The sequence below is a fragment of the Anomalospiza imberbis genome, unplaced genomic scaffold (assembly GCF_031753505.1).
Source record: "Anomalospiza imberbis isolate Cuckoo-Finch-1a 21T00152 unplaced genomic scaffold, ASM3175350v1 scaffold_145, whole genome shotgun sequence".
In the NCBI taxonomy this organism is placed as follows: Eukaryota; Metazoa; Chordata; class Aves; order Passeriformes; family Viduidae; genus Anomalospiza; species Anomalospiza imberbis.
The window spans coordinates 58,437-72,906 of NW_027099780.1; the positions used below are offsets into that span (position 1 = coordinate 58,437).

The window sequence follows — 14,470 nt, forward strand, 5'->3', positions numbered from 1 at the left end:
CCCTCCCCCAAAATACCCCCAGACCATGGACCCCTCCCCTACTTAAACCCCACACCATGCAGCAGTTGCTGTGCTTGATGCTGAGGGGAAAAAGGGGGTGAGACCCCCCCCCAAAAATACCCCCAGACCATGGGACAGTTGCCCTGTTTGGGGTCCCATTTGGGGTCCTCTTTGGGGTCCCTTTGGGGTCCCATCTGGGGTCCCCTTGGGATCCCATTTGGGGATCCTCTTTGGGGTCCCTTTGGGGTCCTGTTTGAGGTCACATTTAGGGATCCCATTTCAGGGTCCCTTTTGGGGTCCCTTTAGGGTGCCATTTAGGGATTGTGCTTAGGGGTCCCTTTTGGGGTGTCTTTGGGGTCCCATTTGGGGTCCCTTTGGCGTCCCATTTGGGGTCCCGTTTGGGGTCCCTTTGGGGTCCCATTTGGGGTCCCTTTGGCGTCCCATTTGGGGTCCCTTTGGCATCCCATTTGGGGTCTCTTTGGGGTCCCATTTGGGGTCCCTTTGGGGTCCCATTTGGGGTCCCTTTGGCGTCCCATTTGGGGTCTCCTTGGGGTCCCGTTTGGGGTCCCTTTGGCATCCCATTTGGGGTCTCCTTGGGGTCCCATTTGGGGTCCCTTTGGCATCCCATTTGGGGTGTCTTTGGGGTCCCATTTGGGGTCTCTTTGGGGTCCCATTTGGGGTCTCTTTGGGGTCCCGTTTTGGGTCCATTTGGCGTCCCTTTTGGGGTGTCTTTGGGGTCCCATTTGGGGTCCCTTTGGCGTCCCATTTGGGGTCCCGTTTGGGGTCCCTTTGGGGTCCCATTTGGGGTGTCTTTGGGGTCCCATTTGGGGTCTCTTTGGGGTCCCTTTTGGGGTCCCTTTGGCGTCCCATTTGGGGTCTCTTTGGGGTCCCATTTGGGGTCTCTTTGGCGTCCCTTTTGGGGTCCCTTTGGCGTCCTTTTTGGGGTCTCCTTGGGGTCCCGTTTGGGGTCCCTTTGGCGTCCCATTTGGGTTGTCTTTGGGGTCCCATTTTGGGGTGTCTTTGGGGTCCCATTTGGGGTCTCTTTGGCGTCCTTTTTGGGGTCCCTTTGGCGTCCCATTTGGGGTCCCGTTTGGGGTCCCTTTGGGGTCCCATTTGGGGTGTCTTTGGGGTCCCATTTGGGGTCTCTTTGGCGTCCTTTTTGGGGTCCCTTTGGCGTCCCATTTGGGGTCCCGTTTGGGGTCCCTTTGGGGGTCCCATTTGGGGTGTCTTTGGGGTCCCATTTGAGGTCTCTTTGGGGTCCCATTTGGGGTCTCTTTGAGGTGTCTTTGGGGTCCCATTTGGGGTCCCTTTGGCATCCCATTTGGGGTCTCTTTGGGGGTCCCGTTTTGGGGTGTCTTTGGCATCCCATTTGGGGTCCCTTTGGCGTCCCATTTGGGGTCTTTGGGGTCCCATTTTGGGGTCCCTTTGGTGTCCCATTTGGGGTCTCTTTGGGGTGTCTTTGGGGTCCCATTTGGGGTCTCTTTGGGGTCCCATTTGGGGTCCCTTTGGCATCCCGTTTGGGGTCCCTTTGGCATCCCATTTGGGGTCTCCTTGGGGTCCCATTTGGGGTCCCTTTGGCGTCCCTTTTGGGGTGTCTTGGGGGTCCCATTTGGGGTCTCTTTGGCGTCCCTTTTAGGGTCCCTTTGGCGTCCCATTTGGGGTCTCTTTGGGGTCCCATTTTGGGGTGTCTTTGGTGTCCCATTTGGGGTCTCTTTGGCGTCCCTTTTGGGGTCCCTTTGGCATCCCATTTGGGGTCCCGTTTGGGGTCCCTTTGGTGTCCCATTTGGGGTCTCTTTGGGATCCCATTTGGGGTCTCTTTGGGGTCCCATTTTGGGGTGTCTTTGGGGTCCCCCGGCGCTCCCTGTGGGGTACCTGTCGTGCACGTTGCCTGCGGTCGTCGCCCATGGTGACGGTGACGCTGCGCACAGCGGCCCAGCTCGAAGTCGGGGTCGTGCTGGTGGAAGTGGGGGGTGACCCAGCCCACCCAGGCACTGCCCGGCTCCTGGCCCGCAAACAGCCGCACCGAGTAGTAGTACTGGGGACAGGGGACACGGGGACAGGGTCAGGGACATGGGGACAGGGGCAGGGACATGGGGACAGGGTCAGGGACATGGGGACATGGGGACAGGACATGGGGACAGCATCAGGGACACTGGGACAGGGTCAGGGACATGGGGACATGGGGACAGGGACATGGGGACAGCGTCAGGGACACTGGGACAGGGTCAGGGACATGGGGACAGGGTCAGGGACATGGGGACATGGGACAGGGACATGGGGACAGCGTCAGGGACACTGGGACAGGGTCAGGGACATGGGGACAGGGTCAGGGACATGGGGACATGGGGACAGGGACATGGGGACAGCGTCAGGGACACTGGGATAGGATCAGGGACATGGGGACAGGGTCAGGGACATGGGGACATGGGGACAGGGACATGGGGACAGGGTCAGGGACATGGGGACAGGGTCAGGGACACTGGGACAGGGTCAGGGACATGGGGACAGGGACATGGGGACAGGGTCAGGGACACTGGGACAGGGTCAGGGACATGGGGACATGGGGACAGGGACATGGGGACAGGGGACATGGGGACAGGGTCAGGGACATGGGGACATGGGGACAGGGACATGGGGACAGGGGACATGGGGACATGGGGACAGGGACATGGGGACAGGGGGACAGGGTCAGAGACATGGGGACATGGGGACAGGGACATGGGGACAGGGGACATGGGGACAGGGTCAGGGACATGGGGACATGGGGACAGGGACATGGGGACAGGGGACATGGGGACATGGGGACAGGGACATGGGGACAGGGGGACAGGGTCAGAGACATGGGGACATGGGGACAGGGACATGGGGACAGGGTCAGGGACAGGGGGAAAGCGTCAGGGACAGCCTCAGGGACAGAGGACACGGGGACAGGGTCAGGGACATGGGGACACGGTCAGGGGACAGGGACAGAGGACATGGGGACATGGGGACAGGGACATGGGGACAGGGTCAGGGACAGCCTCAGGGACATGGGGACAGGCACAGGGTGTTTTCAGGGGGTCCCGGGGGTCCCGTGGTGGTGTTCATGATGACCTCGGGGTTTGGGGGATTTTGGGGTTGGGGGGTTGTGGGGGGTCCCGTACCATGGTGGTGTTCATGATGACCTCGGGGTTCGGGGGATTTTTGGGGTTGGGGGGGTTTTGGGGGGTCCCGTACCGTGGTGGTGTTCATGATGACCTCGGGGTTCGGGGGATTTTGGGGTTGGGGGGGTTTTGGGGGGTCCCGTACCGTGGTGGTGCTCATGATGACCTCGGGGTTTGGGGGATTTTGGGGTTTGGGGGCTTTGGGGGGTCCCGTACCGTGGTGGTGTTCATGATGACCTCGGGGTCGTCGCGCTCGTCGGGCACCACGTCCTCCTCCAGCCGGGGCACGGGAGGGGGCGCGGGGGGGGGCGTGAACGGCGTCTTCCGGCCCTTGAAACAGGAACCTGGGGGGCACACGGGGGGTGTCACCCCACTTTGGGGACCCTCCGGGACCCCCAGGAACCCCTCTACACCCTTAACTGCCAGACTGGGGATGTTCAGTGACCCCCCCCAAGGATGTGTGCCACCCCCTTTTGGGGACCCTCAGGGTTATTGGGGACCCCCCAGCGATGGCTGACACCCCCTTTTGGGGATCCTTGGGGATTGGGGACCCCTCAGGGACCCCCCAAGCTCCACCCACCCCCTTTTGGGGACCCTCAGGGTTACTGGGGACCCCCCAGCAGTGGCCGCCACCCCCTTTTGCAGCCCCCCACCCCACCCACCCCCTTTTGGGGACCCTCAGGGTTATTGGGGACCCCTCAGCAGTGGCCGCCACCCCCTTTTGGGGACCCTCAGGGTTATTGGGGACCCCCCAGCAGTGGCCACCACCCCCTTTTGGGGATCCTCGGGTATTGGGGACCCCTCAGGGACCCCCCAAGCTCCACCCACCCCCCTTTTGGTGCCCCTCACGGTTATTGGGGACCCCCCAGCAGTGGCCACCACCCCCTTTTGGGGCTCCTCAGTGATTGGGGACCCCTCAGGGACCCTCCCAAGCCCCACCCACCCCCTTTTGGTGCCCCTCAGGGGTTATTGGGGACCCCCCAGCAGTGGCCGCCACCCCCTTTGCAGCCCCCCACCCCACCCACCCCCTTTTGGGGACCCTCAGGGTTATTGGGGACCCCCCAGCAGTGGCCGCCACCCCCTTTTTGGGGACCCTCAGGGTTATTGGGGACCCCCCAGCAGTGGCCGCCACCCCCCTTTTGGGGACCCTCAGGGTTATTGGGGACCCCCCCAGCAGTGGCCACCACCCCTTTTGGGGCTCCTCAGTGATTGGGGACCCCTCAGGGACCCCCCAAGCCCCACCCACCCCCTTTTGGTGCCCCTCAGGGTTATTGGGGACCCCCCAGCAGTGGCCGCCACCCCCCTTTTGGGGATCCTCAGGGATTGGGGACCCCTCAGGGACCCCCCCAAACCCCACCCACCCCCTTTTGGGGACCCTCAGGGTTATTGGGGACCCCCCAGCAGTGGCCACCACCCCCTTTTGCAGCCCCCCACCCCACCCACCCCCTTTTGGGGACCCTCAGGGTTATTGGGGACCCCTCAGCAGTGGCCGCCACCCCCTTTTGGGGACCCTCAGGGTTATTGGGGACCCCCCAGCAGTGGCCGCCACCCCCCTTTTGCAGCCCCCCACCCCACCCACCCCCTTTTGGTGCCCCTCAGGGTTATTGGGACCCCCAGCAGTGGCCGCCACCCCCTTTTGCTGCCCCCACCCCACCCACCCCCTTTTGGGGACCCTCAGGGTTATTGGGGACCCCCTAGCAGTGGCCGCCACCCCCTTTTGCAGCCCCCCCACCCCACGCACCCCCTCCTGGTCTTGCTCTTCTCGGTGGTCGCGTCCTTCTCGTTCTCCCCCCGGGCTGATCCGGGGGGCCGCCCCGGGGCTCCCCCCGCGGGTCCCTTCTCGGCGCCCTCGTCGCCCTCGGCGCTGCGGGGCCCGGCCGAGCGCCGCAGCCGCTCGAACTCGGACAGGGGCTCGGCCGTGACATCCTCGGGGGGCTCCGGGGGGGGCGCCTGCGGCAGGGGGGTGGTCCCGGGGGTGCAGCGGAAGGTGGGGTGGAACTGCACCGGGAGGCTGAGGCGCAGGAACAGCAGCTCGGGGGGCGCCGCGGGGGTCCCGGTGCTGCGGTGGGACAGCCGCAGGCACGGAGGGGTGTCCACGGTGCCGTCCAGGCGGGTCACCTGCGGGGGACACCGCGGGTGGCACCGGGGGGACACGGGCTGGGGCGGGGGCAGGGAGGGGGGATCCGCCGGGGATGCGTGGGACTCGGTTTGGGGGCACTTCACCCCGTTTTGGGGGAATTCACCCCGTTTTGGGGACATTTCACCCCGTTTTGGGGACACTTCAACCCGTTTTGGAGACACTTCACCCCATTTTGGGGACACATCAACTCGTTTTGGGGACATTTCACCTCGTTTTGGGACACTTCGCCCCATTTTGGGGACATTTCAACTCGTTTTGGGGGCACTTCACCCCGTTTTGGGGACATTTCAACTCGTTCACTTTGCCCCATTTTGGGGATACTTCACCCTGTTTGGGACACTCAGGGATGGGGAATCCGCTAGAGCATAGGTGTCACCCCGTTTTGGGGACACTCGGGGACAGAGAACCCCCCCAGGGGATGGGGGCACACACCAGGGATAGGTGGCACCCTGATCTGGGGACACTTGGGGACTTTCAGGAATTCCCTTAACACCCCAAATCCCCCCCAGAGACCCCAAAACCCCACCCCCAGGGACCCCTCCCCACCCCTCACCTCGAGCTGGGGGTGCTCAGGGGGCACTGGGATGAACTGGGGCAGGCTGTGGCTGAACCAGAGGGCGATGGGGACCCCAAACCCCTCCCCAGGGACCCCTCCCCACCCCTCACCTCGAGCTGGGGGTGCTCAGGGGGCACTGGGATGAACTGGGGCAGGCTGTGGCTGAACCAGAGGGCGATGGGGACCCCAAACCCCCCCCCAGGGACCCCTCCCCACCCCTCACCTCGAGCTGGGGGTGCTCAGGGGGCACTGGGATGAACTGGGGCAGGCTGTGGCTGAACCAGAGGGCGATGGGGACCCCAAACCCCCCCCCCCAGGGACCCCTCCCCACCCCTCACCTCGAGCTGGGGGTGCTCAGGGGGCACTGGGATGAACTGGGGCAGGCTGTGGCTGAACCAGAGGGCGATGGGGACCCCAAACCCCCCCCAGGGACCCCTCCCCACCCCTCACCTCGAGCTGGGGGTGCTCAGGGGGCACTGGGATGAACTGGGGCAGGCTGTGGCTGAACCAGAGGGCGATGGGGACCCCAAACCCCCCCCCCCCCAGGGACCCCTCCCCACCCCTCACCTCGAGCTGGGGGTGCTCAGGGGGCACTGGGATGAACTGGGGCAGGCTGTGGCTGAACCAGAGGGCGATGGGCCGTTTCATGTTGATGGCGAAGGGCTCGTAGCCCTCCTGCAGGCCGCAGATGCCGAAGTAGCGCAGCGTGCCCACGTCCTGGCCCAGGTTCAGGTGGCCCTCCTGGCCCAGCCCCAGGCTGCACACGGGGACAAAGCCTGGGGGGCACGGGGGGAGTCAGAACCAGGACCCCCACCCACCCCAGAGCCTCCAGACCCATCCCTGGAACCCCCAGACCCACCCCCAGAGACTCCAGACCCACCCCCAGAGCCCCTAGACACATTCCTGGAGCCCCCAGACTCATTCCTGAAGCCCCCAGACCCACCCCTGGCACCCCCAGACCCAATTCTGATGCCCCCAAACCCACCCCTGGTGCCTCCAGACCCATCCCTGGATCCCCCAGTCCGATTTCTGAAGCCCCCAGACCCGGCCCCCCTCCTCTCCAAATCTCCCAGCCCCAGGTGACACCAGGGGGGTGTCACCAAGCCCAGGGACCCCCAGGCCGGGCCCCCCCCCTCACCGTCGGCCACCTCGAAGTCCCTGAAGGCCACCTCGGAGCCGCCGTCCCCGATCAGCACCTCCCCGTTGAGGGTGAAGCTCATGTGGCACTCGCCCAGGTCGATCAGGCAACCCACCACGTCCCCAGCTTGCCACGAGCGGCCAAAGGACTCGCCGCCCACGTGCCACCGCTGGGCCTGGGGACACGGGGGACACCAGGGGGTCACAGGGAGGTGACAGTGGGACCCAGGGGGACCTGGGGTGATGGGGACATTGGGGAGTCACATGTCTCAATGGGCTCTAGAGGTCCCAATGGACTCAGGGGGTTCTTGAGTGTCCCCAGGTGTCCCCACGTGTCCCCGGGTGTCCCTGCGTGTCCCCAAGTGTCCCTGCGTGTCCCCAAGTGTCCCCACGTGTTCCCCTATGTCCCCACCTGTCCCTACACATCCCTGAGTGTCCCTGCATGTCCCCAAGTGTCCCTGCGTGTCCCCAGGTGTCCCCACATGTCCCCCTATGTCCCCACCTGTCCCTACACGTCCCTGAGTGTCCCTGCGTGTCCCCAGGTGTCCCCACGTGTCCCCAAGTGTCCCTGCGTGTCCCCAAGTGTCCCTGCATGTCCCCAGGTGTCCCCACGTGTCCCCCTATGTCCCCACCTGTCCCTACACGTCCCTGAGTGTCCCTGCGTGTCCCCAGGTGTCCCCACGTGTCCCCAAGTGTCCCTGCGTGTCCCCAAGTGTCCCTGCATGTCCCCAGGTGTCCCACGTGTCCCCAAGTGTCCCTGCATGTCCCCAGGTGTCCCCACGTGTCCCCCTATGTCCCCACCTGTCCCTACACATCCCTGAGTGTCCCTGCGTGTCCCCACGTGTCCCCACGTGTCCCCAAGTGTCCCTGCGTGTCCCCAAGTGTCCCTGCATGTCCCCAGGTGTCCCCACATGTCCCCAAGTGTCCCTGCATGTCCCCAGGTGTCCCCACGTGTCCCCAAGTGTCCCTGCGTGTCCCCAGGTGTCCCCACGTGTCCCCCTATGTCCCCACCTGTCCCTACACATCCCTGAGTGTCCCTGCGTGTCCCCAAGTGTCCCTGCATGTCCCCACGTGTCCCCACGTGTCCCCCCCATGTCCCTATGTGTCCCCAGGTGTCCCCACGTGTCCCCCCCGTGTCCCTGCGTGTCCCCAGGTGTCCCCACGTGTCCCCTCCGTGTCCCTGCGTGTCCCCAGGTGTCCCCACGTGTCCCCCCCGTGTCCCTGTGTGTCCCCTGTGTCCCCTCGGGGTGTCCCCGTGCCTCACCCGGTGCCCGTTGAACACGAAGGCCATGTCGTCGGCGCCCAGCTCGGTGTCGGGGCGCAGCCCGGGCCGGGCCCAGCCCACGCGCATCTCGCCGGCCGTCACCGCCTGGAACTCGAAGTACCAGCGGCCGCTGCGCACGGCTGAGCCCCGCTCCGCCCGGAACAGCCGCGGCCGGGGGGCGCGGGGACCCCCGGGAGCTGCACCCTGCGAGGCTGGGGGGGAACGGGGGGTCAGCACCCCAAAAATGGGACATGGAACCCCAAAAAACTGCACCCAGAGAGCCCCGCTTCACCCAGAACAGCTGTGGCCGGGGGGCGCGGGGACCCCCGGGAGCCGCACCCTGCGAGGCTGGGGGGGAACGGGGCGTCAGCACCCCAAAAATGGGACATGGAACCCCAAAAACTGCACCCAGAGAGCCCAAAATTGGCAGCCAGAGAGCCCCGCTCCACCCGGAACTGCACCGTGTGAGGCTGGGGGGGAACAGGGGGTCAGCACCCCAAAACGGGACATGGAACCCCAAAAATGGGATATGGAAACCCAAAAATGGGACATGGAACCCCAAAAACTGCACCCAGAGAGCCCCGCTTCACCCAGAACAGCTGCGGCCGGGGGGCGCGGGGACCCCCGGGAGCTGCACCCTGCGAGGCTGGGGGGGAACGGGGCGTCAGCACCCCAAAAATGGGACATGGAACCCCAAAAACTGCACCTAGAGAGCCCAAAATTGGCAGCCAGAGAGCCCCGCTCCACCCGGAACTGCACCGTGTGAGGCTGGGGGGGAACGGGGCGTCAGCACCCCAAAACGGGACATGGAACCCCAAAAATGGGATATGGAAACCCAAAAATGGGACATGGAACCCCAAAAACTGCACCCAGAGAGCCCCGCTCCGCCCGGAACAGCCACGGCCGGGGGGCGCGGGGACCCCCGGGAGCCGCACCCTGCGAGGCTGGGGGGGAACGGGGCGTCAGCACCCCAAAAATGGGACATGGAACCCCAAAATCGGCACCCAGAGAGCCCAAAAACTGCACCCAGAGAGCCCCGCTCCACCCGGAACTGTACCGTGTGAGGCTGGGGAGGAACGGGGGGTCAGCACCCCAAAACGGGACATGGAACCCCAAAAATGGGACATGGAAACCCAAAAATGGGACATGGAACCCCAAAAACTGCACCCAGAGAGCCCCGCTCCGCCCGGAACAGCCGCGGCCAGGGGGCGCGGGGACCCCCGGGAGCCGCACCCTGCGAGGCTGGGGGGGAACGGGGGGTCAGCACCCCAAAAATGGGACATGGAACCCCAAAAACTGCACCCAGAGAGCCCAAAATCGGCAGCCAGAGAGCCCCGCTCCACCCGGAACTGTACCGTGTGAGGCTAGGGGGGAACGGGGGGTCAGCACCCCAAAACGGGACATGGAACCCCAAAAATGGGATATGGAAACCCAAAAATGGGACATGGAACCCCAAAAACTGCACCCAGAGAGCCCCGCTCCGCCCGGAACAGCCGCGGCCGGGGGGCGCGGGGACCCCCGGGAGCTGCACCCTGCGAGGCTGGGGGGGAACGGGGCGTCAGCACCCCAAAGCGGGACATGGAACCCCAAAAATGGGACATGGAACCCCAAAAATGGGACATGGAAACCCAAAAACGGGACATGGAAATTGAAAACCGGCGCCCAAACAGCACCAACAGCCACGGCCGGGGGTGCCGGGACCCCCCATGGGCACACCCTGAGAGTCTGGGGGAGAACGGGGGGTCAGCACCCCGAATCGGGACACAGAGACCCCCAAAAACGGCACCCAAAAGGTACCAACAGCTCCCACGTGTCCCCAAAGTGTCCCTGGCCCCACTCACGCGTCTCCTGGTCGGGGGGCTCGATGTTGTAGCCGTAGCCCAGCAGGGTCCGCACGGCCTGGCACAGGCTCTCGCGGTTGGTGGCCTTTGTCCCCTCGTCCAGCAGGTTGTAGGGGACCAGCCGCGGGTTCCGCTTGTTCTTGATGTCCTGGGGACACGGGGACAGCGGGCTCAGGGGTGTGGGGACACGGGGACACCCCCAGAGGTGTGGGGACACGGGGACAGCGGGCTCAGGGGTGTGGGGACACGGGGACAGTGGGCTCAGGGGTGTGGGGACACGGGGACAGCGGGTTCAGGGGTGTGGGGACACGGGGACAGCAGGCTCAGGGGTGTGGGGACACGGGGACACCCCCAGAGGTGTGGGGACACGGGGACAGCGGGCTCAGGGGTGTGGGGACACGGGGACACCCCCAGAGGTGTGGGGACACGGGGACAGTGGGCTCAGGGGTGTGGGGACACGGGGACACCCCCAGAGCTGTGGGGACACGGGGACAGCGGGCTCAGGGGTGTGGGGACATGGGGACAGTGGGTTCAGGGGTGTGGGGACACGGGGACACCCCCAGAGGTGTGGGGACACGGGGACAGCGGGCTCAGGGGTGTGGGGACACGGGGACAGTGGGCTCAGGGGTGTGGGGACACGGGGACACCCCCAGAGGTGTGGGGACACGGGGACAGTGGGCTCAGGGGTGTGGGGACACCCCCAGAGGTGTGGGGACACGGGGACACCCCCAGAGGTGTGGGGACATGGGGACAGCGGGTTCAGAGGTGTGGGGACACGGGGACACAGCAGGCTCAGGGGTGTGGGGACACGGGGACACCCCCAGAGGTGTGGGGACACGGGGACAGTGGGCTCAGGGGTGTGGGGACACGGGGACAGCGGCTCAGGGGTGTGGGGACACGGGGACAGCGGGCTCAGGGGTGTGGGGACACCCCCAGAGGTGTGGGGACACGTGGACACGGCCATGGGGACACAGGGCGGTGACACCACAGGGCCAAGGGGGGTTTTTGGGGAGGTCAGGGGTGGGTGGGGGTCCCTCGGTGGGGTTTGGGGTCCCCGGAGGGTCCCCAGAGGGTCCCCAGGGTCCCCACCTGGTGGTGCTGTAGGTCCAGCCCTGCTGGACCCTGTCCCGAGCCCAGACGTTGTGGCCGTTCTCGGCCAGGCGATCGACCAGGGTCAGCTGGGCCGGCGTGAGCCGCACGTGAGACAGGTCCAGCGGCGCCGGCTTGTACCCGTTGGACATGGTGTACCTGGGGAGGGGGACACACCTGTGGGACCACCCCGGGACCCCCTGGGGCACCCCGGGATCCCCAGAGCTCCCCCCACTCGTGGGGACCCCAAACTCCTCTGTGGTGTCCAAACCGGGACGTCCCAACCCAACTGGGGCATCCCAACCCAGCTGGGACATCCCAACCCAACTGGGGCATCCCAACCCAGCTGGGACATCCCAACCCAACTGGGACATCTCAACCCAACTGGGACATCCCAACCCAACTGGGGCATCCCAACCCAACTGGGACATCCCAACCGGGACATCCAACCCAATGGAACGTCCCAACCCAACGGGGACGTCCCAACCCAACCTTGACCTGTTGGACATGGTGTACCTGAGGAGGGGGACACACCTGTGGGACCACCCCGGGACCCCCAGAGCTCCCCCCACTCGTGGGGACCCCAAACTCCTCTGTGGTGTCCAAACCGGGATGTCCCAACCCAACTGGGGCATCCCAACCCAACGGGGACGTCCAAACCAACGGGGACATCCCAACCCAACTGGGACATCCCAACCGGGACATCCCAACCCAACGGGGACGTCCCAACCCAACTGGGGCATCCCAACCCAACAAGGACATCCCAACCCAAATGGGATGTCCCAACCCAATGGGAACGTCCCAACCCAACGGGGACATCCCAACCCAACTGGGACATCCCAACCGGGACATCCCAACCCAATGGGGACGTCCCAACCCACCTGGGACATCCCAACCGGGACATCCCAACCCAATGGGAACGTCCCAACCCAACGGAGACGTCCAACCCAACTGGGACATCCCAACCGGGACATCCCAACCCAATGGGAACATCCCAACCCAATGGGAACGTCCCAACCCAACGGAGACGTCCCAACCCAACTGGGACATCCCAACCGGGACATCCCAACCCAATGGGAACATCCCAACCCAATGGGGACGTCCCAACCCAACGGGGACATCCCAACCCAATGGGAACGTCCCAACCCAATGGGAACATCCCAACCCAACGGGGTCGTCCCAACCCAACCTTGACCTGTTGGACGTGGTAAGAATGGGGGGGACGCACCTGAGGGACCCCCCCCAACCCATGGAGACCCTCCAGAAGCTCCTCCAGGACCCCAAAACTGCAACTTCCCAGACTGGGATGTCCCCAAACTGGGAGTTTCTTATAAGGACCCCCAGACTGGGACCTCAAACGGGGATCCCCTACAGGGACCCCCCACAACGGGGACCCCCCCACCCCCTCCCAGCCCCCCCAAACCCACGTTTTGGGCAGTTTGATCTTCTTCAGGTTCTCCTCAGCCTTCTCATCCGCCATCCCCACGTGGCAGCCCAGGGCCAGCAGAGTCCTGGGGACACCCCAAAAATCAGCACCCCCAAATCTCCGACCCCTCCTCAAAGCCCCCCTACCCCCAAATCCAGCACCCCCAACTCAGGGGGCTCAGGATGAGGGGGGACCCCAAAACCCAGCCTATTTTGGGGAGACACCCCAAAGTGGGGGAACCCCAAACCCCCCGCAGTCCCTCCAGCCTGAGGTGAGGGGTGACCCCAAAACCACCCGAACCCCAAAGTCCCCCCAATCTGAGGTGAGGGGTGACCCCAAAACCACCTGAACCCCAAAACCCCCCCAATCTGAGGTGAGGGGTGACCCCCAAAACCACCCCCAGGCTCAGAGGGGACCCCAAACCCACTCCATTTTGGGGTGATTCCTCCCCAAACCCACTTCCCCTTTCCCAGGGGTCCCCCAAAAGGGGGGGACCCCCAAATTTCCCGGTCCCCCCCCTTACTTGAGGGTCTCCCCGACATCTGGAGGTTGTAGCCGCGCTCGGGGCTCGGGGAGGCTGTGGAAGCTCAGCAAACAGGGGTGCAGGCGCTGCACGTCATCCCGGACCTGGGGCACCCCAAAAACACCTCCTAGCCACCGGGACCACCCCCGGCCCAGCCAGGGACCCCCCAAAAACAGATCCAGAAGGGGAAAATCCCAAAGGATCCACCAAAAGCACCCCACGGGATCACCTCAAAAAGCACCCAAACCTTGGGGAACCCCAAAAAGGGATCCCAAAAAGGGGCAACCCCAATTTAGGGAGCCCAAAAAGGGACCTCGATCTGGGGACTCGTCCAAAGGACACCAAATGGGGGGTTTTGGGGTCTCCGAGGGGATTTTGGGGTTCCCTGGGGGATTTTGTTGTTCCCCGGTGGGATTTTTGGGGTTTCTGGGGGAGATTTTGGGGTTCCCAGGGGGATTTTGGGGTTTCCCAAGGGATTTTGTGGTTCCTGAGAGGGATTTTGGAATCATGAAGGATTTTGGGGGTGCCCAGGGGCGATTTTGGGGTGCCCCACTCACAGGCCAGTAGGTCCAGCCCTGCTCGATGTGGGTCAGGGCCCAGAGCTCAGGGTGGCTTTGGGGGTTTTGGTGGGGTATTACGGGGATTGGGTTTCCAGGGGATTTTGGGGTGGCCAGGGGGGATTTTGGGGTGCCCCACTCACAGGCCCGTAGGTCCAGCCCTGCTCGATGCGGGTCAGGGCCCAGAGCTCGTGGATGTTCTCCGCCAGCTTCTCCCGGATGCGCTCCAGGTGTGGGGGGCAGCACGATCTGGGGGGGGGGAAAAAGGGGGCGTTGGACCCCCCAAAACCCCCAAACCCTATCCCAATTCCCCCAATCCCATCTCCATCCCTGAAAACCCCCCCAACATCCCCAACCCTGTCCCAATTCCCCAAATCCCACCTCCATCCCCCCAAAACCCTGTCCAAATCCTCCCTCCATCCCCCAAACCCCTGTTCCAATCCCACCTCCATCCCCCAAAACCCTGTCCCAATCCCCCCTCCATCCCCCAAACCCCCCAAACCCCTGTCCCAATCCTTCCTCCATCCCCCCAAACCCCTGTCCCAATCCCCCCTCCATCCCCCAAACCCCCCAAACCCTGTCCTAATCCCCCCTCCATCCCCCCAAACCCCCCAAACCCTGTCCCAATCCCCCCTCCATCCCCCCAAACCCCCCAAACCCTGTCCCAATCCCACCTCCATCCCCCAAACCCCTGTCCCAATCCCCCTCCATCCCCCAAACCCCCCAAAACCCTGTCCCAATCCCCCCTCCATCCCCCAAACCCCTGTCCCAATCCCCCCTCCATCCCCCAAACC

The 14,470-nt window shown here is 64.7% G+C and overlaps 1 protein-coding gene across 1 annotated transcript in view; it reads right to left on the reverse strand.

Moving 5' to 3' along the window:
- The window catches only part of LOC137466159 (ryanodine receptor 1-like), a gene marked incomplete at its 3' end in the record, with an annotated part of 73,758 nt that overhangs the window by 58,430 nt on the left and 858 nt on the right, over positions 1-14,470 (reverse strand). Inside the window, 13 exon segments of the mRNA XM_068178014.1 lie at positions 1,873-1,889; positions 1,891-1,926; positions 1,928-2,035; positions 3,360-3,473; positions 4,881-5,261; positions 6,407-6,615; positions 6,978-7,152; positions 8,241-8,452; positions 10,082-10,232; positions 11,173-11,329; positions 12,598-12,681; positions 13,120-13,223; positions 13,820-13,925. Coding sequence (XP_068034115.1) covers positions 1,873-1,889; positions 1,891-1,926; positions 1,928-2,035; positions 3,360-3,473; positions 4,881-5,261; positions 6,407-6,615; positions 6,978-7,152; positions 8,241-8,452; positions 10,082-10,232; positions 11,173-11,329; positions 12,598-12,681; positions 13,120-13,223; positions 13,820-13,925 — 1,854 coding nt within the window.